This window comes from Ovis aries, chromosome 3 (genome assembly GCF_016772045.2).
Source record: "Ovis aries strain OAR_USU_Benz2616 breed Rambouillet chromosome 3, ARS-UI_Ramb_v3.0, whole genome shotgun sequence".
NCBI classification, from domain to species: Eukaryota; Metazoa; Chordata; class Mammalia; order Artiodactyla; family Bovidae; genus Ovis; species Ovis aries.
In genome coordinates this window covers 173,903-200,115 of record NC_056056.1, presented here as the reverse complement: position 1 = coordinate 200,115, position 26,213 = coordinate 173,903, and the positions used below count along the sequence as shown (strand labels likewise).

The following is a 26,213-nucleotide window of genomic DNA, read 5'->3' as shown; positions in this document are numbered from 1 at the left end:
CGCAGTCTCCTTAATTTTATGTGCTCATCGCATTTCACTGCAGTCTTGGCCCATCGCCAGCGTTTCCTGTCTTCGTGTGATAAGCAGTAGGTGATTCCCGCTTTTCACTATGGCAGACAAGCGCTGCGACGCACACGCCTTGCACACGTTTCTGCAAGCATCTGTATGGCAAGTCTGGTCTGTGTGCTCGCTTAAAAGTTGTCTAGGAGTGGCCGCATGCTCCCTAATGACTCTCCAGGTTCTCTTCTGCCAGCTGAGCTGCTGTCTGGCGTCACCAGCTTAACGCTGTTTGCTAAGTGGCGGATGTGAACTGGCCTCTCTGCTAGTTCAGTCTGGGTTCCCCTGACTGGCAGTGGTTTTGAACATCTCCTCTCTTTTGTAATTTGCTTGTGTTTCTCACGGGTGATTTGTGGTTTCCATATGAATCTATAGGAATGCTTTGTATGTTCCGGAAGCCAGTCCTCTGTCGCTTTTCCGTTGCAGATGTTTGCCTCCCACCCTCTCTGCATCTTTTGCAGCGCACAGCTTTCGCAGTCAGATTTATCAGCGCGCCACTTTAGGGTTGCCATTGTTGCGTGCTCTTTAGAAACCCTTCCCTACCTCTAGTTGTAGAAATGTTTCCACATGATTTTGTTTTGTTTTTCCAAAGTTTTAAAGTTTGCTTTTTGCACGTAGGCCTACTTTTATTTGACAATTTAAGAAATCATGACAAAATACACATAACCTAAAATTGATCATATTATTCATTTTTAAGTGTGTAGTTCGGTGGTATTAAGCTTATTCATATTATCGAACAGCCATAACCTCCATCCACCTCCAGAGCTCTTTTCATCTTGGGAATGTGAAGCTCTTCCTCATTAAAGCAGCCCCGTCTCTCCCTCCTTGCAGACCTTGGCAGCTGCGATTCTGCTTTCTGTCTCTATGATTTTCACTGCTCTGATTATCTCACTAAAGGGGAGTCCTGCGGTATTTGTCTTTTTGTGACTGGCTTATTTCCCTTAGCATAATATCTTCAGGGCTCACCTAAGTTTCATTATGATTTAGAATTCCCTTCCTTTTTAAGGCTGAACGATATCCCATCATGAGTGCGGGGCATATGTGCTTCTCCATTCATCCAGTGAGGACAGGAGCTCCTTCCATGTTTCAGCTCTTGTGAATAACGCTGTTGTGATTCTGGGTGTAACAGATCAGTCCCTTTAAGACCCTGTTTCAGACCCTGTGGGCCATGCCCCGGCGTGGAGCCGCTGGATCGCATGCTGGTCCTGTCTCCAGCTTCTTGAGGGGTCGTGTCTCCACAGCAGCCACACCAGTCTCCATCCCGTCCGCAATCCACAGGGTTCCAGTCTCTGCACGCGCTCCCCAGCACTGCAGCCTTTTCATCTTTTTAAGTAGCAGTCACCCTAGTGGGCGTAATTGGGATCTTATTATGGTTCTGGTTTGCATTGCCCTAATGACTGGTGATGCTAAGCCCCTTTCATGTGCTCAATGGCCATTTGCATGTGTGTTTTTTCTTTAAGAAATGGCCATTCAAGCCCTTTGCCTATTTTTAAGTCGGGTGTTCTTTGTTGTTGGGCCGTAGGGGTTCTCAATATGCTCTGGACACTAGCCTCTGATTAGGTAGATGACTTGCGAGTACCCCGCCCCGCCCTGTAGCTTGTCTTTTCGCTCCTGTGATGCACCAAGGGCTAAACTCTATGAAATCCAATTTTTGTCTTTTTTAATTTCTCGGGCTTTTGGTGTCATTTCCAAGAAATCATTGCCAAATTCAGTGTCATAAAGATTTTCTCACATATTTTCTTCTGAATGTTATCAGTTCAGTTTAGTCGCTCAGTCGTGTCCGACTCTTTGCGACCCCATGAATCGCAGCACCCCAGGCCTCCCTGTCCATCACCATCTCCGGGAGTTCACTCAGACTCATGTCCATTGAGTCCATGATGCCATCCAGCCATCTCATCCTCTGTCGTCCCCTTCTCCTCCTGCCCCCAATCCCTCCCAGCACCAGAGTCTTCTCCAATGAGTCAACTCTTCGCATGAGGTGGCCAAAGTACTGGAGCTTCAGCCTTAGCATCATTCCTTCCAAAGAAATCCCAGGGTTGATCTCCTTCAGAATGGACTGGTTGGATCTCCTTGCAGTCCAAGGGACTCTCAAGAGTCTTCTTCAACACCACAGTTCAAAAGCATCAATTCTTCGGCGCTCAGCCTTCTTCACAGTCCAACTGTCACATCCATACATGATCACAGGAAAAACCATAGCCTTGACTAGACGGACCTTAGTCGGCAAAGTAATGTCTCTGCTTTTCAATATACTGTCTAGGTTGGTCATAACTTTTCTTCCAAGGAGTAAGCGTCTTTTAATTTCATGGTTGCAGTCACCATCTGCAGTGATTTTGGAGCCCCCCCAAAATAAAGTCTGACACTGTTTCCACTGTTTCCCATCTATTTCCCATGGAGTGATGGGACCAGATGCCATGATCTTTTTCACTCTCCTCTTTCATTTTCATCAAGAGGCTTCTTAGTTCCTCTTCACTTTCTGCCATAAGGGTGCTGTCATCTGCATATCTGAAGTTGTTGATATTTCTCCCGGCAATCTTGATTCCAGCTTGTGTTTCTTCCAGTCCAGCGTTTCTCATGATGTACTCTGCATAGAAGTTAAATAAGCAGGGTGACAATATATAGCCTTGACGTACTCTTTTTCCTATTTGGAACCAGTCTGTTGTTCCATGCCCAGTTCTAACTGTTGCTTCCTGACCTGCATATAGGTTTCTCAAGAAGCAGGTCAGGTGGTCTGGTATTCCCATCTCTCTCAGAATTTTCCACAGTTTATTGTGATCCACACAGTCAAAGGCTTTGGCATAGTCAATAAAGCAGAAATTGATGTTTCTCTGGAACTCTCTTGCTTTTTCCATGATCCAGCAGATGTTGGCAATTTGATCTCTGGTTCCTCTGCCTTTTCTAAATCCAGCTTGAACATCAGGGAGTTCACGGTTCACGTATTGCTGAAGACTGGCTTGGAGAATTTTGAGCATTACTTTACTATTGTGTGAGATGAGTGCAATTGTGCGGTAGTTTGAGCATTCTTTGGCATTGCCTTTCTTTGGGATTGGAATGAAAACTGACCTTTTCCAGTCCTGTGGCCACTACTGAGTTTTCCAAATTTGCTGGCATATTGAGTGCAGCACTTTCACAGCATCATCTTTCAGGATTTGAAATAGCTCCACTAGAATTCCATCACCTCCACTAGCTTTGTTCGTAGTGATGCTTTCTAAGGCCCACTTGACTTCACATTAAGGTATTACATTTAGATCTTTGATCCATTTTGAGTTGCTTTTTATATATTGCATAAGATATAGGTCCAACTTAATTTTTTGCAGGAGGTTATCCAGCACAATTTGGTGAAGAGACTTGTCTTTTCCAGACTGAATGGCCCTGGCATTCTTTTTGAAAATCAATTGGCTGTATATATGAGGATTTGTTTCTGGGTTATTATTCTACTGTTTGGGCTGCCCAGAGTCCCTTGAGAGTCCATATAAATTCTAGGATGAGTTTTTTTGTTTCTGCAAAGAATGTCATTGGAACTTTGATAGGGTTTGCTATAGGTTGCTTTGGGTATTAACATCTTAACAATACTGTTTTCCAATCTATGAGTAGGGGATGTCTTTTTCCCTCTTTTAAAGTATGCTTGTTTACCTGGCAGCGCTGGCTCTTGGGTGTGGCGCGCAGGACGTCCGCTGAGGCCTGCAGGTGCTTTTGCTGCTGCTGGCGGGCTCTTTGTTAAGGTGCTGGCTTCTCTGGGTGGTGTAGGCTCCAGAGTGCACGGGCTCCGCGGCCGCAGCACACAGCATGTGGGATCTTAGTTCCCCGACCAGGGATTGAACTCGAGTCCCCTGCACTGGAAGGTGACCACCGGGAAGTCCTGATGAGTATGGGATGTCTTTGTTTCGTGGTCTTTAATTTTCTTCACCACTGTTTTGTAGTTCTTAGTGTATACAAGTCTTTCCCCTCCTCAGTTAATTTTATTCCTAAGTATTTTATTCTTTTTGGTGCTGTTGTATATGGATTAAAAAAATTTCCTTTTTAAGTTGTTCATTTTAAGTGTATAGCATACAACCTATTTTTCTGTGTTGACTTCATATCTTAAAACTTTGCTGAGTTCATGAGTTCTGGTAAATTTTGGTGGATTTTCTACAAATAAAATCTCATGAGATTTTTTTGGGGGATTTCATTGAATCTGTAGATTAATTCTGGGAAAGGGGCATCTAAAGATGTCAGATTGTCCCATCTATTAATATGGTTCATCTCTGTCATCCCTTTGTTCTTCAAGAATGTCTTAGGACTTTTATTATCAAGTTACTACATTTATTTTATTGAGCTTATTCCTAGATACTTTATAGATTTTGTTGTTATTTTAAACACTGTTTTTATGGCAGCTTTATCGAGATGTGCTTCACATGCCATAAAATTCACACTTTTAATGTAGACAATTCAGTGGTTCCCAGTATAGTCGTAGAGGTGCATAGCCATCACCACTAATCTTAGAGCATTTTTGTTACCCAGGAAGGAGTCTCATGTCCATTAGAATGAGAGCTTTAAAAATTTCTCTTTTCTAATTGTAAATGAAAGTAATTTATTTTTGTTTATGTATTTGGCATTTCATAAGCCTCCTAAATATTGTATATGGTTTTAGATTTTCTATGTAGAAATCACAATATCTGTGAATGAGACAGTTGGTCTCCTCCTTTCTAAAATCATACATTTTATTTCTGTTTTGTGTGATTTTACCTTGGCTAGGGCCTCTGTGTGATATAAATGGTATTTTTGTGTTATCCCTGAATGTAAGCAGGAATCCTCCTCATGGTTTTATTAGATGCCTATTGTCATTTTGGCCTTTCCTGATGGCTCAGTGGATAAAGAACCCACCTGCAATGTGGGAGGCCTGGGTTCGATCCCTGGGTCAGGAAGATCTCCTGTTGGAGGGCATGGCCACCCACTCCAGCATTCTTGATTGGAGAATCCGAAACGGACAGAGGAGCCTGGTGGGCTGTAATCCATGTGGTTGCAAAGAGTGGGACACGACGGAGCAACTAAGCACACAGCACGCATCGGCATTTTAGGGAATTTTCAGTTGTGATTATTTTTATCGTGAATGATACTGAACATTTTTCAGCGTTAAAAACTTCTAACTGGAGGAAAATTGCTAACAATGCTGTGTTGCTCTGTGCTGTGCGGCGCCGTGAACCAGTCGTAAGTAGGCACATGTCCGTCCCTCTCCAGTCCCCCTCCCACCCACTCGCACCCCTCCCCTCTGCATCGTCACAGGGCACCAGGCTGAGCTCCCTCTGCTATGATTCCGAAGTTTTATCCAGTGACTTTTCTGGAAATGCTGGCGTGATTGTATGAGCTATTTTCCGTGCGGCGGACGGCGTCAGTAGGCTCTGCTTCTGAGTCGCTCTTAGGACGACTCGTTTGGCCATCACACGCTTGCTCTCTTAAAACATGTGCCTTTGCATTTCACTCACTCTGATGCTTAAAGCTTGTGTTCATAACTGAGACGTGTGTAATTTTTCTCGCCTTTTCCAGTCTTTAAGAAACTTTCTTTTTTAATCGAAGTCTGGCTGGTTCGCAGTGTTGTGTGAGCTCCAGTGGCTGGCAGAGGGCTCCGTGACGCGCACAGGCTTGTCTGCGGCTCCAGAGCCCCTCCCCGTGCAGGCTGTTAGAGAGTGCTGGCTGCAGGGCGGGCCTCTGCGGGCCGTCTGTCCTGTGTCTGCTCGTGTATATGTGCTGACCCCAACCCCAGTCTCCCCTCGCCTCTCCCCTTCCGTGACCCTGAGTTTGGCCATCTATTATGTTTCTGCTCGTGTATATGTGCTAATCCTAACCCCAGTCTCCCCTCGCCTCTCCCCTTCCGTGACCCTGAGTTTGGTCATCTATTATGTTTCTGCTCGTGTATATCTGCTAATCCTAACCCCAGTCTCCCCTCGCCTCTCCCCTTCCGTGACCCTGAGTTTGGCCATCTATGATGTTTCTACTCGTGTATATGTGCTGACCCCAACCCCAGTCTCCCCTCGCCTCTCCCCTTCCGTGACCCTGAGTTTGGCCATCTATTATGTTTCTGCTCGTGTATATGTGCTAATCCTAACCCCAGTCTCCCCTCGCCTCTCCCCTTCCGTGACCCTGAGTCTGTTTTCTGTGTCTGTGAGTCTTGTCTGTTTTGCATGAAAGTTCGTTTGTATCATTTCTTAAGATCCCTAAGTGACATCACGTGACATTTGCATTTCTCCGTTTAGTTTACTTCACTTAGTACGATAATCTCTAGGTCCTATAGCTGAGTAGATTGATACTGTGTAAATAGACAGCATCTTCTTTATTCATGCCTCTGTCGATGGACATGTAGCTTGCCTCCATGTCTCAGCTATTGTGAATGATGCTGCTATGAACATTGGGGGTGCATGTATCTTTTTGAGTTATAGTTACAGTCTTGATATCAAGACTATACCTTCATCATAAAATGAGTTGGGAGCTTCTCTTATATTTTTGTTCTTGAAACAGTTTGTTTAATGTAGAATTATCCATTCTCTGAATGTTTGTAGGGACACACTTGTAAAATTGTCTGGATCTGATACTCTGACGAGGAAGCCTGAATCCGAAGTGATTCTTCTAAATGGTTTTGGAAGGCACAAACTCTAAGGTATCTCCAGGATGCTGGTCCCTGCCTGCCCCCGAGCAGTCATCTCCCCTTGAATGCGGGTAGATCCTGTGGGTGTGGTGAGATATCACTCCTGTGATTAGGTGATGATTAGGTTGGCCTCTGGTGGCTCAGTGGGCAAAGTGTCTGCCTACAGTGCGGGAGACCCAGGTTTGATCCCTGGGTTGGGAAGATCCCCTGGAGAAGGAAATGGCAACCCACTCCAGTATTCTTGCCTGGAAAATCCCATGGACTGAGAAGCCTGGTAGGCTACAGTCCATGGGGTCACAAAGAGTCGGACATGACTGAGCGACTTTCCCTTCCTGAGTTAACCCAAAGGGAGGTTATTTGGGTGGGACTGGCCTTATCAGATGATTCCTTTAAAGAGACTTTTCTTCCTAGAGTCAGAGTGTTTAGAAGTGTGACAGGGACCGTTAAGGACGCAGGTGGCAAGGACCTGAGGGTGGCCTCCAAGGGGAAGAGATGTGCCTGGGTGACAACAGGGAAAGGGCCTCTGTCCTGCTGCAAGGAAGAATGCTCTTCCGACGTGCTGAAGGGGCTGGAAAGTGCCTCTTTCCGTAGCTGAGCCTCCCAATGAGGATGGAGCTGACCGGGCCCTTGACCTCAGCCTCATGAGGCCCACGGCAGAGCATTTAGCCACATGGGCCTGACTTCTGGCTCACAGAACTGTGAGCTGATAAAGGGGTGCTGTTCCAAGTCACCAGTTTTGGGATACGTTTTTACAGAACAGAAAACTAATATGATTGCTCATGGCTCATTCAGATTTAGCTACTCCAGTTACTTTCGGTAATTCGCTTTTCAGGGAGATACACCCATTTCATCCAAGTTTCAGCATCTATTGGCATAGAATTGCTAGCAATATTCTCCTGTGGTTCTAAAGCCTTCTCTCGCCTGTGGCTGTGTTCCCGGTGTGCATACGCACTCGTGAGCACGCGTGTGTGTACACGTGTGCACGCATGCACACACTAGGTGCATTTGCTTACGTGTGTGTCTGTGTACGTGCACACGCTCACGCTTTTTCTTGATTATTCTTGCCGGAAGCCTGCTCATTTTATCAGACTTCCAAGGACTCAGCTTTCTATTATTTCTCTAGTTTTTATTCTCACCATGTCTGTTCTTTCCATTTTTATACTTTTTCTAAATTTACTCTGCTATTCTTTTCTAAGACTCTTGAGACATAGCAATACTTGGTTTGTTAATTTTAATCTTTGAAAAATACAGTCAGTTAAGCTTATCAGTTCTCCCTAAGGCATCACTTTGCTCGAGCCCTGCATGCTTGCTAAGTAGTGCTTTGTTGTCGGTGAGTCTGCGTATTTGGTAATGTCTACTGTTACTTCTTTCATTAATGAGCTATTCAGCTGTACATTTTGAAGCTTTCTGTAATGCAAGTTTTCTTTTAAAATGAGTTTTTATAGTAGCATTCTTTTTTGTTGTTCAGTCGCTCAACAACAAGTTTGTGTCTGACTCTGGGACCCCATGGACTGCAGCACGCCAGCCTTCCCCGTCCTTCACCACCTCCTGGAGCTTGCTCAAACTCACGCCATTGAGTCGGTCTTTCCATCCAACCATCCCATCCTCTGTCGTCCCCTTCTCCTCCTGCCTTCAATCTTTCCCAGCATCAGGGGTTTTTCTAATGAGTCAGCTTTTCGTATCATGTGGCCGAAGTATTGGAGCTTTAGCGTCAACATCGGTTCTTCCAGTATTTGAATATTCAGGGTTGATCTCCTTTAGGATTGACTAGTTGGATCTCCTTGCAGTCCATGAGACTCTCAAGAGTCTTCTCCACACCACAGTTCAAAGGCACCAGTTCCTCAGTGCTCAGCCTTCTTTATGGTCCAACTCCTCACATCCATACATGACTACTGGAAGAACCATAGCTTTGACAAGATGGACCTTTGTTGGCAAAGGAATGTTTCTGCTTTTTAATATGCTGGCTAGGTTTGTCATAGCTTTTCTAAGGAGCAAGTGTCCTTTAATTCCATGGCTGCAGTCATTGTCTGCAGCGATTTTGGAGCCCCCCAAAATAAAACCTGTAACTGTTGCGATTGCTTCCCCACATGTTTGCCTTGAAGTGATGGGACCAGATGCCATGATCTTAGTTTTTTGAATGTTGAGTTTTAAGCTAGCTTTTTCACTTGCCTCTTTCACCTTCATCAAGAAGCTGTTTAGTTCCTCTGTACTTTCTGCCACAAGGGTGGTGTCTGCATATCTGAGGTTATTGAAATTTCTCTCAGCAATCTTGATTCCAGCTTGTGCTTTATCCAGCCTGGCATTTCTCATGATGTAATCTGCATATAAGTTAAATAAGCAGGGTGACAATATACAGCCTTGATGTACTCCTTTCCCAATTTTGAACCATTCTGTTATTCCATGTCCTGTTCTAACTGTTGCTTCTTGACCTGCATACAGGTTTCTTAGGCGGCAGGTAAGGTGGTCTGGTATTCCTGTCTCTCTCTTTTTTAGAAAATATAAATTCATTTATTTTAATTGGAGGCTAATTACTTTACAATATTGTATTGGTTTTGCCGTACATCAACGTGAATCCGCCACAGGTATACATGTGTTCCCCATCCTGAGCCCCCCTCCCTCCTCCCTCCCTGTACCATCCCTCTGGGTTGACTCAGTGTACCAGCCCCAAGCGTCCAGTATCCTGCATTGAACCTGGACTGGCAACTCGTTTCATATATGATATTATACATGTTTCAATGCCATTCCCCCAAATCATCCCACCCTCACCCTCTCAGGACATGGAAGCCACCTAGATGTCCATCAGCAGATGAACGGATGAGAAAGCTGTGGTGCATATACACAATGGAGTATTACTCGGCCATTAAGAAGAGTACATTTGAATCAGTGCTAATGAGGTGGATGAAACTGGAGCCTATTATACAGAATATTCCTGTCTCTTTAAGAATATTTCAGTTTGTTGTGATCCACAAGGCTTTAGTATAGTCAGTGAAGCAGAAGTAGAGTTTTTCTGGAATTCTCTTGTTTTCTCTGTGATCCAGCAGATGTTGGCAATTTGATCTCTGGTTCTTCTGCCTTTTCTTAATCCAGCTTGGACATCTGGGAGTTCTTGGTTTGTATACTGTTGAAGCCTACCTTGGAGAATGTTGAGCATTACTTTGCTAGCATGTGAGATGAGTGCAATTGTGTGGTAGTCTGAACATCTTAGGCATCGCCTTTCTTTGGGATTGGAATGAAAACTGACCTTTCCCAGTCCTGTGGCCACTGCTGAGTTTTCCAAATTTGCTGGCATATTGAGTGCAGCACTTTCACACCATCGTCTTTTAGGATTTGAAACAGCTCAGCTGGAACCCCATCACCTCCACTAGCTTTGTTTGCAGTGATGCTTCCTAAGGCCCACTTGACTTCACACTCCCGTGTCCGGCTCTAGGGGAGTGATCACGCCACCGTGGCTGTCTGGGTCGTGAAGGTCTCTTGTGCAGCTCTGTGTGTTTTCGCCGCTCTCCCTAACCTGTCCTGCTTCTGTTGGGCCTGCACCGTTTCTGTCCTTTGTTGTGCCCATCTTTGCAGGGAATGTTCCCGTGGTGTCGCTAACTCTCTTGAAGAGACCTCCCGTCTTTTCCGCTCGAGTGTCTCCTCTATTTCTTCCTATTGTTCCTTTGCATTTGTTGTATTATTATTTAATTGCATTAGTTTAATTGCAATAATAAAAGTCACTAACTTTTTGAAATTTGCTGAGGCTTCTTTTGTGATGTAGAATACTTTCAAAGCTATTCCTGTGTACTCTAAAAATATATATTTTCTATTTTTTAGGAACTCATTTTCATAGAAAACTAGATAGATTGTAGTTGATGGATAGGTAGGTAGACAGATAAAGCAGTATTTGGAGGGTACAGGAGTCAGAACGATAGAATGATCAGGATGCTGATTCTGCTGTAATCGTGCACAGCGTTGCTGCATTTTGGTGTTGAGTCCTTCAGGTTCTGTTGAGAGCTTTGCAAGAATCTTCAACCAAGTTGGAGGAGTTTTCATTTTTTCTTTCTTTGTTTTGATTTTATGATGTTAGATGCATGAAAATTAATGATAACCACATTCCTTGATATAATTTTGCTTTCATTATTATGTATTATATCTCTCTTTAGTCTTAATATCGTTAATATTGTTTTTAAATTATATTTTTTCTGTAGTATTATATATCAGCTTTGTTTCCTGTGCCATTCACCTAGTGTATACTTTCTAAAATCTGCTTATTTTCAACATTTCTGCATTGTTTCCAGGTATGTCTTTGGTAAGTAGCATATGTTTGGACTTTTAAAAGCCCCAATCTGCCGGGGTCCAGCCCCGGTGGAGCCAGGGAATTCGAAGGGTGGACGGCGTCGGCGTGGAAAGACTTGTTTACTTATTAATGAAAGATTAGATTAAGAAACTATAGTGTAGTAAGAAGATTAAGTGGAGGAAGAGGGCTGAATAGCTTGGTTTACGCGGAAGGCCAATAAAATTCCAGACAAGGAATTTGCACCATCTACGTTGGGCCACCGGCGCCCGCTTGAATATCTAAGGGTGCCTCGCCTTAAGCACCCTTTCTCGCGGGTCTTAACAGCCGGGGCAAGTAAGTAGACCTGGCGAGCCTCCGCGCTCCAGGTGGAGATTCAGCCTGAAGTTAAAGTAAAGAGCAGAGAGAGGGAAAGAGAGAGAAGAAGAAAGAGAGAGAGACACGGGGGAGCCAGAGCCCCAAGAAACCAGGCCGGGAGACTAGTTAGAGAAGCTGGTCCAAGAAGCTGGCCCCTGGCCCCTGGAGCTGGCCCCATCCTTTATTGTTCAGAAGGCCTTTTATACTTTTGATAAAACACAGAGATCAATGGGTAACACAAGATTATGTAGCGTTCGCAGCTCAGGCTCTTTCTATACATCATTTGGTATACAAAAGGTCTCAGGTGATTTACATTATCTTCTGGCCAAGAGGCTTGTTAACACTTTTTGGCTCTCTTCCTTAATGAATGTTAATCTTGTTTCCCCTGAAGTGTTTTTCTTTAATCTACATCTCCTTAAAGCATTAACATTAAAGTTACATCTCTATAGAACAAAGGTGCAGTGGGATATAACAAAGAAGGTACTTAACTCAAAGATCTAATGTTGCTAACACAAGGTCTACTACTTGTTTTTCTAACTATATCTACAACTAAAGGATGTGAAAATTTGGCAGCAAATATTGACTCAACAAATGAAACCTTTAATCAGTCCTATTCTAAAGATTTTGACTCCTCGGAAGCTCCTACATTCCTAGGATGTTTTAAGCTTCCTGTGCCTCCTGCGGTCAGGAGGCCTTAAACAATCACATGCGCAGCTGTAGGAGTCCTGCAGGCAGGCTAGAAAGCCATCAGAGGGTTTTTTGGATTGAAACACTCTTTCAAATGCAGAAGACTAAAGCCCTGAATTGACTTTTTCCAGAAAATGTCAGAAGAGTGGAAAAGCAGAGCACAAAAGCCGGCAGATTTTTGTTGGGGTACATGCTTAGGAATTTCCAGAGGGGCCCCTGAAGTCTGAGCACGCCTTGCGTATGTCAGCTTCCTTCCTCATGACCTTGTCACGGGCGGGATTCCTCACACTGGCTCCCGGCATCAATCTAATAATCTATGATTTAATAAGAAATTAAAATTCATTTATATATCTTATGATATATTTGGACTTAATTCTAATGCCTTATGTTTTCTTTTATATTCCTTCTTAGCCTTTTTTGAGGAGTCTTTGTCTGATTTCTGTAATTTGACTAAATGTTCTCTATTATCTGTTTCCTACACACCTTCCCCCTACACCCCCACTGGTTCTGAAATAGACTGTAATTCTATCCATTTACTAGGTATCCTTAAATTTTATTTTTAATTGATTATTACAATTATTTTTGATGTGGACCATTTTTTAGTCTTCATTGAATTTGTTACAGTATGGCTTCTGCTTTATGTTTTGGTTTTTTGGCCACAAAGATCTTAACTCCCTGACCAGGGGTCAAACCTGCACCCTCTGCATTGGAAGCTGAAGTCTTAACCACTGGACTACCAGGAAAGTCCCTCAACATTTTAACGACAGATTCATAGCCATACGTTAGTCTGCACCTCCCAGGTGGCTCAGTGGTGGAGTCCGCCTGCCAGGAAGGAGACATGGGTTCAGCCCCCAGGCTGGGAAGATCCCCTGGAGGAGGAAATGGCAAACCACTCCAGTACGCTTGCCTGGGAAATCCCATGGACAGAGGACCCTGGTGGGCTACAGTCCATAGGGCTGCAAAGAGTCAGACACGACCGAGTGGCTGAGCATGCCCACACGCATTTGTTTAACAGTCACAGCCCAACTGCCTTGCAACCTGTGCTTATAAATAAAACTTTATTGGAACACAGTCTTGTCCATTCATTTATACGGTATCTCTCATGCTACATGGCAGAGCTGAGTAGTTGCAACAGAGATCTTATGACTCACGAAGTCTGAATGTTTACTGCTGGCCCTTTTCAGAGAACGTTTGCCGTCCTCTGGCCTAATGCAGTGAAGAGCGGTCTAGCCTCTATGTCGTGATCTGATGCAGCTATAAGCGGAACAGCCCCTTCTGTAAATAGTTTGGTTATTGCCCGGGTTGTTAGTTTTGTGTGTAGAAAATAGTGAAAAATTGTACATCATAATTTTAAAAATCAATGAGTAATTAATTACTTAAAAATTATTTTCTGTGCCTACCACTGTTCTTGTATACGGTGCTCTCCCTCTGGGCTCAGGTCCTGTGTTGTTTTACTGAGGCTCCGGGGTGGTGACTCACTGTATCTGTGAAAATATGTTTATTTTGCCATCACGCTTCTCTCGCAGTTTAGCTAGTTATAAGGCTCTCAGATGTCAGTTATTTTCCTGCTGCTTTTTGAAGGTGTTACTTAATTGTCTTCTAGCATATTTTCCCTCTCTCTCTTTTTTTTTTTTCCTGAGGTGACGTTTTCTCTCCTTATAACCTTCATTTTTCTTTCCTAGGTGCTTCATCTTTCTTTCTGGAGCCTTTAATACTTTCTTTTTATGCTTGATGTCTGTAGTTAGTCACACCATTTCTGGTTGGATGAATTTATTTATCTGATTGTACCCCTAATACACTTTAAATTTGGGAAATCAAGCCTTTAATTCTGGAAATTTCTCATCTGTTATCTCTTCAAATGTTGCTTCTTCACCACACTTCCTCTATTCTCCCTTTCTGGAACCCACATGTGATGTGTGTTAGGTACATGGTCTGACCTCCGAATAATTTCATTTCTGCCATTTTTTCCTTTCTCTGTCTGTGGTTTGTGAGTGATTCTTTCATACTGTTTCCTAAACCATTAATACTCTCCAACTATGTCTCCAGCTTAGAGTATGATTATTATTCATTTTATTTAAATAAATATTTATTTTTCCCAAAAGTTCTAGCTCTTATCTTCCAGTGGTTGAATATCCCTCTTGGTATTGGGTTTTCTCATGTGCTATGGAATTCTGGTTTGAATAGATTTTCTTGTTGCCCTTCTTTTCTCCCCCCCCACCACTTCATCTTATTTTACCCCAGCCGCGTCTCAAATGTTATTCCTTACTGCTGTGTCTCTAGAGTTGGGGGCAGAGGGGCAGGCAACAGTGCTTTTTCACTGAGAGTCCAAGACTTTTTAAAGGTAGAGTCAACAGGATTGTTAGTGAGTTGGGTGTGGAGTGTGAGAGAGCGAGGAGTCAGGTAGGAAGCCTTGGTTCTGGCTTATGTGACTGTTGACTAGTGCTGTTCACAGAGAGGAGGGACACTGTGGGAGAAGCAAGGCTGGGAGAGAGAGCAAACAGTTCTCTAGTTGCCATCATGAAACAACCCTGAACTTAAAAATAATACATGCTTTAATATTCACATTAAAGTTTTAAAAAACATTCTTTCGTTTTATTAATGTGTGATATGCTTTTTTTGCTATCCAAGTGGAAATGTTGAAAAAAGCAAATGGATGGACATATGACCCCGGAGTTCCAGATTTGAGTTCCAGATATAAATTAGGGAGTAGTATGCTTTCGGTGGCATTCAAAGCTATTGGGTGGATTCTGAATGGTGAGCCCTGACGTGTTCAAGTTTCAGTCCAGTAGAGGGGGCAGAGCTGACAAAGGGACTCCCAGGGAGTCAAGAAGGAAATGAGAGAGCTGGCCAATGGGCAAGAGAAGAAACCATTCATAGGAGACTTAACTATTGATATTGGCAAGAAAGCTTGACAAAACATTTCAGTGGAATGGTGGGAGTGAGAATGTAGTTGGACAAAGCTGAAGAGAGGCCGAAGAGTTAACAGTGGAGACCGAGGACTGACGCTTTGAATGAGTTTTGGAGTGAAGGGCGCAGAGAAGTTTGCTGGGGTAGGAGGCAGACACGGAATCTTCTGCTTCAAGATGGGAGACATGGGGCACGCTTGCACGCTAGTGGGGCTTTCTGAGCCCTCGGTCGCCTTCTCCACCCTTCACTCCGGTGCTCTCCTGTGGTAGCGTGGGGAGAGGGCCCTGAGGCCTCTGTTCAGAAGCCCCTCAGGCTCACTCTTCGGCTCCCAGGATCACCATCGCCCATGAGGCGCTTGGAGTGCAGCTGGGGCTGCCTGGGGACACGGTTCAGGCTAGGACTCGTTTCAAGGACAGACTCAAGGCCGGGCCGGGGACCAGAGACCACGTGTTCTCTCAGGGGTGATGCCCGGAAGGATGGTCGTGCTGGTAAAATCAATCACTGGCATTACTGGCGAGGATGTCTGAATGCAGTTCCTGGCCTCCCCTGCCTGGTCCTCTGGTGCTTGGACAGCGGGGGACACAGGCATGAAGATGTCACCACTCTTGGAAGACAGGACGTGGGTGGTGGGAGGGGCGTGCCCTCTTCTCAGCACCACGCAGAAGCCCTTACTTCCCGCTTGTCTCTGTTCCTGCCAGGATCCTCGCCACAGCTGGCACTGACTTTGACCTGCGAACGCTGCGGGCTGTGCGTGTGCTGAGGCCCCTGAAGCTGGTGTCTGGGATTCCAAGTGAGTCTGGCAAAAGCAATCAGGCCCAGCCTACCTGGAAACTGACCTTGTCCCCTACCCCCGCCACAGCCATAGCGAGGTCCTGACCTCCGGACCCTCTAGTGACTCTGAGCTTGCCACCCTTAGCCCCAGGGAACCAGGCTTGAAGAAGGCAGAAACAGCCCTTCTCCATTCTCTCCCATTTCCTTGAAAGACTAGAGGGTGACCTGGCTTCCTCCATGGAAGCTTCGCTCCTCTCACACCCTTCGCTGTATTTCCAGCTCTTTGCTTCTTTTCCTGGGGTTAAAGGGCAGATGAGAGATGAGCCAAGGTGGTGGGGCAGGGAACACATTCAGAGGCTGCAGAGGGCCTCTCTCCTGGCTCAGGCTAGGCGGGGCTGTCAAGACCTGAGACCCGGGTAGGACGCGTGTTCCAGGACTGGGCGGCTTAAGAGGCCGCGTGAGGGCAGAGGGCGGCCAGGTTGCCCTGAGAGTGGTGAGCGCCTGGGCCCATGTTCCTCCAGGCCAGTGGGAGTCTGGATTTCCTTCAGGGCCCGGGTGGCAGGCCCAGAACTGTGTCACCTGAGCCCACTGCAAGGAAGCCTGCTGGTCAGCTGCCTGTACTGCCCCAAGACCCTGCCAGGAAGAAGTTCAGGCCTGTACCCAGGAGCGAGTTCAAGGCTGGCAGTGGGGATGGTTCCCCTGGCCTGGACATACTCATGCCCTACAGTCAGTGGTAAAACTCTCCTTGGGAGTAGTCCTCCTGCTTTCCTTTCCCTCAGGAGTGGGTCTGTCAGGAACCCTTATTTTTCATTCCCAGCATCCCCTCCACTTAGTTCCCATGATCCCCTGCTCTTCCCTTCCAGCATCCCCTGTTCTTCATTCCCAGAATCCCCTGCTCTTAGTTCCCAGGATGCCCTGCTCTCCCTCCCAGGATGCCCTGCTTTCAGCTCCCAGGAGTTCCTCCTCTTGCCTATCAGGACGCTCCGCTTTTGCTCCACCCTGAGCCCTCCACAGACTCAGAGTTCTCGTCAGTACTTCCTACTGATAACCCCACACGCCGTCCCTCCCTCTGACTGGGACTCTGCTCAGTCCACTTCCCCATAAGACCCCTGTGCTCTGTCCCCCACCTCTAGGACGCTCAGCTCCACCCCGTGGAGGCGCTCACTGTTCCGTCCCGCTTCCCACCACTCCCTGTCTGTCCCCCGCTTGGAGGGCCCAGCTCTGTCCTTTGGCCTCGTGAACGCTCATTGCTCCACGCTTGGCCCAGGACTCTCAGCCCTGCCCGCCCAGGCTCTGGCTGTTCTGTCCACGCCGCAGCCCTCTTCCCGCTCTGCCCACTGTGCTCCTGACCTGCCTGCTTCCCCTGCTCTGCCCAGGTTTGCAGGTGGTGCTCAAGTCCATCATGAAGGCCATGGTCCCGCTCCTGCAGATCGGGCTGCTGCTCTTTTTCGCCATCCTCATGTTCGCCATCATTGGCCTCGAGTTCTACATGGGCAAATTCCACAAGGCTTGTTTCCCCAACAGCACAGGTGAGGCCGTGGAGTGCCTGTTGGACCCAGAGGAGGGCCACAGACTCATTCGTCCTGGAGAGACTCACTGTTCTGGGCCCTGAGGGGGCCTTCTAGGTGCTAGACAGAGGAACTGGACACAGGCGAGAATCTGATAAATGCAAACACACGGATTAATGACAGAAGTGACTGTAGTAACTTCTAGGAGGGAAACAAGAAAGGCATCTGAGACAGAATGATTTGGGGCCTGTTTCGCAGAGAGTATCCTGGGGAGGCCTCTCTGTCAGGGTGATGGTCGGACAGCGGCCTGAGTGCGGCGAGAGGGAGCCCGTTCAGCAGCCTGCCAGAAGCTCTGGTTACAAGGCCTAGTAAGTGTGAGAGGCCAGAGTGAGAAGCGGTGAGTGCAGGGGCACCATGTGCCTTCAGGCCATGCTAGGGCTCTGCATCTTATTCCTATAGAAGCGGGAGGGCAGTGGGGCCTTGAGTGGGCACTGGTACCCTCTGACGGTGCGGGCTGCTCTGGGGAGGCAGATCACACAGGGGAGAGGCCGAGGGTCGAGTCGCAGCCCAGGAGAGGTGGAGGGAGGCTGGGGCTGGGCTGTTGGCAGTTGGTGTTGTCTTAGCCGCTAAGTTGTGTCTGACTCCTTGTGACCCCAAGAACTGTAGCCCGCCAGGCTTCTCTGTCCACGGGATTTCCCAGGCAAGAATACTGGAGTGGGTTGCCATTTCCTTCTTTCGGGGATCTTTCCAGACCAGGGATTGAACCCACGTCTCCCGCACTGGCAGGCACATTCGTTGTCGCAGAGCACCGGGGAGCCGGTGTGGCTCTTAGCATCTGTCATGCTCTGGGTATACTTTGCAGTGTGGCCTGCTGGGCCATCTGGGTTTTCCGGGCAATTGTGTGTGGAGTAAGAGAAAGTGAAGAGTTGAGGGTGACACAAAGGTTTGTGCCTTGAGCTACAAACACATTAGAGGAGGAAACCTGTGTGATCCTCTCAGTAGAGGCAGGAAAAGTTTTTATTAAAGTTTAAATCATTCATAATTTTAAAAACCCTCTTAATCAAACTGGAAATAAGGGGAATTTTCTTAAACTTCCTAAAACTCCCTTCAGACATCACACTTTGTCATCAGTCGTGAGAGCTCTTCCTTTGGAGTGGGAAATGAGATAACGGCACACACGGCCACTTCTGATCCATGTAGCCTTGGTCGTGGCCAGTGATGTGAGGCAAGAAAAAGAACAACAACTCCAAGAGGAATATGAAAGGAGGAAGTAAAACTCATTATTCACAGAGAATACAACTGTCTGCAAATAGACACACAAGGACTTCCTGGCGTTCTTTAGAGCATATAGTAAGATAATTGGAAGGAAAGGGATAAGCGTGTGTGATCAGTTTTGCCTTCTAAATCTGGGACTATTTGCTTCCCACCCTAGCTATCCCTAAATTCCCCTTTCCTGGTAGGAGAGCTCTTCCATGTGTTGGTATGCATTTTTTAAGAATCGTTTTTTCTTTAGGTTTTGGGAGGGAGGGATTAGCATGAGCTGCTTGCCTCCTTATTCCAGAGGTTCGCCCTGGTTTTCTGTGATTTCTTGAACATCTCTTGTGTGGCTCCTGGCTGCCAGCAAGAGCGCATCCCCTTTGCTGGGGCCAGTGCCAGGAGACCTGGGCCCTGAGGCCCAGCCGTGCCCTGGGCCTGTGTGGGTCACCCTGCCTGAGGAGCACCGGGGAGGCAGGGCTCCGTCCAGCTTGGTTCTGGCTCCAGAGTGATGAGGCCTACGTGCTGGGGAAGTCTGGGTGGAGGTCTGGCTGTGGGACAGCTGGGGCGGTGGCGATAGGACGGGCAGGTTAGGAGTTGGCTGTTGTTGATTTTAAGGTGAACGCGTTCCCAGCGTGTCTGCATGGTGACGGGCAGTGTCTGTGGGGAAGGAGAGGGTGGCCAGCTATTCCTGAGAGGGTGGGGCTGAGGGTGGGGCTGAGGGCGGAGGCAGGGCAGGCGCAGGGGCGGCAGGAGGCAGTCTCCCTTGGTGCCTGGCCCCGCTCTCCCGTGATGAGGTCTCTGGGCCCCGCAGGCCCAGCAGGGGTGGCGAGCTCGGCGCTCCTCAGCACAGCCCTGCCTGCTCCTCTCCTCGCAGACGCAGACCCGGTGGGTGACTTCCCGTGCGGCAGGGAGGCCCCGGCGCGGCTGTGCGAGGGCGACACCGAGTGCCGGGAGTACTGGGCGGGCCCCAACTTCGGCATCACCAACTTCGACAACATCCTGTTCGCTATCCTGACGGTGTTCCAGTGCATCACCATGGAGGGCTGGACCGACATCCTCTACAACGTGAGTCCAGTCTTGGTCCAGGAGCTCCCGGGCCCCTCTGGGGCGAGGCTTCTGTCCAGCCCCTGGCTCCCTTCTCCCCCAGGGTGGAACACAGGCTCCCTCGGGCAGCTCCCCTGCAGGGCCACGGGCCTGGGCTCTGCAGTCTCCAGGCAACTTCTGTTTTGAAAGTGAAGGTGAGGGCTGGGTGGTGAAGGTTAGAAAAAACAATTCCAGAGAAGATGGACCTGCCACTGCTGGTGACGGGGGCCCTGCATGCAGGCGTGGGAGTGCGGCTCGGAGAAGCTAGGTAGCTTGCTCTGGGCTTGAGGCAGCAGGCTGCTGCCCCGTGAGCAGGAGGAGGAGGGCTGAGGTGCAGGGAGGGTGCACTGATTGTGCTAGGGTCCTGGGGGTGGGAAGTGGGGTCTGGGGGATCCTGGGATGGGAACCAGGGTCCTGGGGGAGAGAAGTGGGATCTGGGGGATGCTGGGGGTGGGAAGTGGGGTTTGGGGGATCCTGGGGGTGGGAACCAGGGTCCTGGGGGTGGGAAGTGGGGTTTGGGGGATCCTGGGATGGGAACCAGGGTCCTGGGGTTGGGAAGTGGGGTTTGGGGGATGCTGGGATGGGAACCAGGGTCCTGGGGGTGGGAACTGTGTTGTACATCTTTGCTTGCTCCCCTCTGAGTCTCCCTCCTGCTCTCCTGCTCGCCCTCCCCGTCTCCCCTGTCGTTAGAACTCTTGTCCAGCCCAGCAGTGTAAGGTGGTCTGGGGGTGGGTGCTTGTGGACAGAAGCTGGGTATAATGCCCTCTGGGGCTTCCTGATGACCTGTCTCATGCCTGCCTCCCCTCCACCTGAGGCTCTTCTTGGGGACTCCTGGGTAGCTCTCAGTGTCTTTTTTTGTGTGATGACCCCCCCACCCCCACAGAGCTACCCTCTAGAGTCTTGTGACAGTGGGCATGAGGACAGTTAAGTTAGAAGAAATGGAGGAAGACAGTGCATTTGAAACAGGAATTTTGGAAGGTCTGGCTGGTGGATTGCTGTGTTTTGGTAGCTAGAGGGTATGTTGTGCCTGGGAGCTGCGGAGGGGACTTTGTGGAGTGTGAGGTACTTCACTTTGAACCTGTCACTTGTGCACTGGGGATGGGGCTTGGGCCGCCAGCCTCTGGAGTAGCCACGTGCTTCTGGCATGAACAAGGATGGGAGGGACAGGCTGGAATCCTCTGCTCTGAGACTCGTCTTAGAGTTCATGGAGACTTGGTGGGTCTCAGGGCTGGACATCTGGCAGTGCTTGGTAAGTGCCGGCTGGGCAGGAAGGTGGCAGAGGGTGAGTTATGGAAGAGCTGGCCCGAGGTCCACTGAGCCAGAGCCCTCCTTGGAGACGGAGTCGTGTCTGATGCCAGGCTTGGTTTGATCAAGGGAGAAACAAACAAGGGCAGTGATGAGGAGCTTGGCCGTGCTCTCCCTGCAGCCAATCCGGGAACAATTTCCACGAAGACAAACCCTAAAAATAGCTGGAGATGGCCACATCCCTGCCAGCCCCACTGAGCGGGGCACCATGTGAGCCATGGGACCTGGCCACTGCCCAGGTGACTCAGCCTGGTGGGCCTGTGCCCCCAGAGGTGGGGTGGGTGGGAGGCGCTGGTCGGGAAGGGCCCCAGAGGCTCCCCTGACACGGACTTCCAGGGGGCACACTGGGTGCAGACGCTGCGGGCACGGTGGCAGCGGGAGGCTTCCGACAAGTAATGCCAGCCAGTAACGGCAAGTTCTGCGGAGGGAGCAGGAGGGTGAGGGGCAGGGGTGGCAGGTCGGGGGCGCTGGGAAAGCAAGGTCTGTGGGGTCTGGGAGCCAGACACGCAGAGCCTGCGGGCAGGGCTGGGGAGCCCTCAGGGCACCGCACGCCGTGCAGGGTGTGGGCCGTGGGCCTGGTGCCCGGAGCCGGTGGCTGAGAACGCGGAGCCTGCTGCACGCGGAGGGGTTACGGGGCCAGTAGCTGGAGGGCGGACAGGCTTTGTTCTCTTCTGTCCGCGCCGGGGGTTGGACGCAGGCCCTCGGCAGCGGAAGCGCAGAGTCCTGCCCCCGCGCCCCGGGAACGTCCGCAGACGGGGCGTCTGGAGAGCGCTCTGCGGCGCGAGCGGCTGCCTCTCCCCGCAGCCCAGGGCCGGCGCTGGTCGCCTCCGCCTGCTCCTCGGCGGGGGCTTCCAGGGGCGGCGCCTCCGGCCTGCGCCCGGGCGGGGGCGGGGGGCGCCTGCGCCCCTGGGGAGAGCGGGCCTCGGGGCCTCGGAGGCCGGCTGCCGAGGCGCCGGCGCGGGCGGCAGGCGGGGCCCCGTCTAGAGGAGAAACGGCCGTCCGGGTTCCGAGGAGTGTGGCCAGAGGGCCCTGAAAGAGCCCGCACAAGCGTGCGGTGAGGGGTGAGGCAGCTGCGGGCTCCCGGCAGGCCGGAGAGGTGGGTTATCTCGGGACAGTGGGCCCCGTGCGAGGAGGACCGTCCCCCCATCCACTGCGCCGCGTCGGCAGCGCGGGGGTCGGGGCCCTGGAAGGAGGGACAGTGCGGGGCGCGGTGGGCAGGGAGGGCCGCGCTGTCCTTTCCCTCTGGAAGCAGCCGGCTGTGCAGGCCGGCGGAGGAGGGACGATGGTCTCGGAGAGAAGGCCGGCAGCTGGGACGGGGCGCTCGATGGCTGAGTGCAGCCTTTTCTGCTTGCGTCGATTGTCGCAGGACCCACCCGCATTCTCACCCGCGCTGTGACTGTGCAGAGGGACCGTAGGAGGGTTAGGGTTAGGGTTAGGGGCGGGTGGCCTTGCATCTGTGCATCGCACTGGCTCTGTGGGGATCTGGGGAAGGGACCTTGGATGTGTAGGGGAAAAGCTCCGTTTTGAAGTTAGTGCAGACCGAACTTGCTCACTGGCTCCATGTGATGTTTGATGTGAAAGAAAGAGGGATCAAAGATGCTGTGACTTGAGCCGTTAGGAAACGTGGTGCCTTTTACTGAGAAGGGGAGAAAGGTGATTGTGGAATTTTGTTTTAGCAGAACGTTGTGGTGGACACTGAGAACTCTGCTTTGTCCCTAGGAAGCTGAACACACTGTTTCCTCCAAGTGGAGGTGCTGAGTATACAGTTGAGTGTATGAGAAGGGAGTCTGGGGGGACAGCAGGCCTGAGGGTGCATGTGTGAAGTCACGGGTGATGTTTCAAATTACAAGACAGGATGAGATGCCCAGTGTGAATGTGTGGAGCTAGACGCAAGATGGCTAGACGTGGAGCTGTGTGAGCCTCTGGCTGTCGGGAGACTCCCAACATCCAGAAGCCAAGTAGGAGAGGAGGAGCCAGCGAAGAGCGCGAGGCGGGCCTGAGGGGCGCCGGAGCCCCGCAGTGTGCCGTGTCCTGGAAGCCAAGCACTGCGTTTCCAGAGTGATTCCAGACCAGCTGTCGCCGAGAAGTCCCAGGAGACGCGCAGTTAGTGGGAATAGAGCCTCGGAATGCACAGGTTACAGGGGCCAAGATTGAAGGTGAGGATGGCAGGGCAGTGAGGCACCTGCAGGGACACGTGGGAGCTGGCTCTTTTTTTAAATGAAACTTTTTGTTTGTGGTAAGGTAGGTTCACATGCAGTTGTAAGAATTAATACGGAGAGAGTCCATGTACGCTTTGCCTGCTTCCGCCAACTGCCTGCAGAACCAGGACGGGGACCCTGCTGCAGGGGAGTCAGAATGGCCCGTTGGCAGGGCATCCCGCTGCCCTCTGATGGGCACGCCCGCCTCTCTCTCACCCTCACCCCTGGTCAGCGCTTGCCTTTTGCTGCATCGATAATTCTGCTTTTTCAAGAACGTTATGTAGATGAAACCAGACCCTGTGTATTGGCTGTTGGGTATTGGCTATGCTCCCCTCAGCATAACTCTCTGGAGACACATCTGGGTTATTGCATGTCAGCAGTGTCTTCATTTTCTTTCTTTTTTTTTTTTTGCTGAGTGGTCCCCAAGCTGTGAGTGGACCACAGTGTTTAATACTCCACCTGTTAAAGAACATGTGTGTTGTCTCTGCTTGGGGTTATCATGAATAAAGTTGCTCTACATGTTTGTGGGCAGATTAAAAAAAAATCTATTTATTTTTAGCTGTGCTGGGTCTTGGTTGGGGTCTGCTCTCTCGTTGCGGTACGTAGGTTTCTTGTTGCGGCAGCTTCTGCTGTGGAGCGGGCTTCAGGGTGTGCAGCCTCAGGAGCTGTGGCCAGTGGGCTCAGCGGTTGCAGCTCCTGGGCTCTAGAGCGCAGGCTCAGTAGTTACTTGGAACCTTCCTGCAGCTCCTGGGCTCTAGAGCGCAGGCTCAATAGCTACTTGGAACCTTCCTGGATCAGAGATTGAGCTCGTGTCTCATGCATTGGCAGGCAGATTCTTTACCACTGAGCCGCCAGGGAAGGAAGTCCTGTGGGCAGGCTTTTGTGCAAATGAAAGTTTTCATTCCTCTGGGTTAAATGCTCAAGAGTACAATTTCTGGGTTGTATGTTTAATTTTTTAGGAAACTAACGCCTTTCAAAGACCTGCGTTCTTTTGAATCCACCAGCAGTGTCTGACTGACCTAGCTTTCCTATCTCCTTCCTGATGTTCGGTGTTTTAACTTCAGCCACTCTGGCTGTGCAGGCGTGCCGTCACGGGTTTCCCAGTGGCCGATGAGCTGAGCCTCTCTTCGTGCTGATTTGCCGTTTGGGCGTCTTCTCCAGGGAAATGTCTCTCCCTGTCTTTCGCTCATGGCCTGGACTGCTCTTTCGCTCTACAGTTTCGGTATATATTCTGGATGTGAATTGTTTGTCAGATGCACGGTTTGCAAAAATGTTCTCTGAGTCAGTAGCTTGGCTGTTCATCCTCCTCACCTGACATGTCAAGGAACAGACGTATTTAATTTGGATACAGTCTTGTTTAGCAGTTTTCCCTTTTGTGGACTGCGTTTTTGGCATAAACTCTAATAACTCTTTGCCTAGTGCTAAATCAAATATTTTCTCCTGTATTTTTTCTAACATTTTTATTATTTTACATGTAAGTCTGTGATCCTTCTTGTGTTAATCTTTGTATAAAGTGTGGAGTTTAGGTTGAGGTATGCCCCCCCGCCCCCTCCCTCCCTCCTTCCCTTTTTCTCTCTTTCGCTCTCCCTTCTTCCTCCCTTTCTCCGGGTTTTGGACACCCAGTTCCTCCAGCAACACTTGTTGACATGCTGTATTTCCTCCACTGAATTGAGTCTGCACCTTTGCAGACAACCCACTGGGCATGCGTGCGTGGGTCCATCTCCGTTCCAGCGAGCTCCGTGTCTGCCCCTCTGCCAGCGCCGCACAGCCCTCAGTGTTGCAGCTGTGCTATAAACTGTTTAAGCCAGGTAGACTCCTCCCGTTTCATTCAGTTCGGGAGGACTGGCATCTTTACCGTATTGGGTCTTTCAGCCCGTGACACGGAGCACCTCTGCCTTTGTTTAGATGGTCTTTGATTTCTTCAATCAGAACTTTATAGTTTCCAGCATACGAGGCCTGTGTATGTTTGTTAGATTGTAAATGGTATTGTATTTTAAGTCTTGGTGTCCGCATGTATTTTCATTGCTAGTATCCCAGGTGGCGAGGGGTAAAGAGCCCGCCTGCCAGAGCGGGAGCCACGAGAGTGGAGGGTTTGATCTCTGGGTCGGGAAGGTCCCCCGAGGAGGAAATGGCAACCCACTCAGTCTTCTTGCCTGGAAATCTCCATGGACAGATGAGCCACAGGGTCGCAAAGAGTCAGACACGCCTGAGTGACTGAGCACAGAAGCATATAAAGAAATACAACTGATTTCTGTGAGTCGATCCTATATTCCTGACCTTTCTGAACTCACTTATTAGTTCTAGGAGATTTTTTGGCGATTCCTTGGGATTTCCTATATAGATAGACGTGTCATTTCTAAATAGGAATAGTTTCTTTTTTTCTGACCTGTATGCCTTTTATGTTTTAATTTTTTAAAGTATTGAATTTGTTACAATATTGCTTCCATTTCATGGTTTTTTTTTTTTTTTGGCCATGAGACATGTGGGGTCCAGTTCCCTAAGCAGAGATAAAACCTGTACCCCCTACATTGGAAGGCGAAGTCTTAACCACTGGACCACCAGGAAAGTTCCCCTGTATGCCTTTTATTTTCTGGCTCTTGCTTGATTTCAGTGGCTGAAACGTCCACCATCACAGTAATTAACTTGGTGTAGTGAGCGCAGACATATTTTCCGTGCCCCTGAGCTCAGGGGGAAGGCACTCAGTTTTCCCTGCTAAGCTGTGATGTTCAGTCAGTTTTTCGCAGATGCTCTTTATCAAGCCGAGTCAGTCCTTGGATTCCTATTTTTCTGAGAGTTTTATCATGAATGGGTGTTGAGCTTTGTAAAATGCTTTTTCTGCTTTGCTATGATTGTGTGATTTTTCCTTTCGCCTGTTAATGGGGGATTACACTGACTGACTTTTGAACATTGAACCAACATTGCATTCCTGGAATAAACCCGTATGCTCATAGTGTACAATTATTCTCTATACTGCTTAATTCTATTTGCTGATATTTTCTCAAGGTAGACTGTATATGTACACATAGTTGTTTAACAGTGTTGCGCCAATCTCTGATATACAGCAAAGTGACTCAATTTTACATATATGCATTCTTTTAATGTTCTTTTCCATTACAGGTTATCACAGTATGTTGAATATAGTTCCCTGCACTATCCCGTAGGACCTCGTTGTTTATCCATTCTAAGCCTTATCGTTC

General features: G+C 49.0%; 1 protein-coding gene across 1 annotated transcript in view; it reads left to right on the top strand.

Moving 5' to 3' along the window:
- Nucleotides 1-26,213, top strand: part of CACNA1B (calcium voltage-gated channel subunit alpha1 B) — a 210,466-nt gene that overhangs the window by 30,755 nt on the left and 153,498 nt on the right. Inside the window, exons 4-6 of the mRNA XM_042245300.2 lie at nucleotides 15,593-15,684; nucleotides 17,042-17,194; nucleotides 19,305-19,495. Coding sequence (XP_042101234.1) covers nucleotides 15,593-15,684; nucleotides 17,042-17,194; nucleotides 19,305-19,495 — 436 coding nt within the window. The remainder of the gene's footprint in view (nucleotides 1-15,592; nucleotides 15,685-17,041; nucleotides 17,195-19,304; nucleotides 19,496-26,213) is intronic.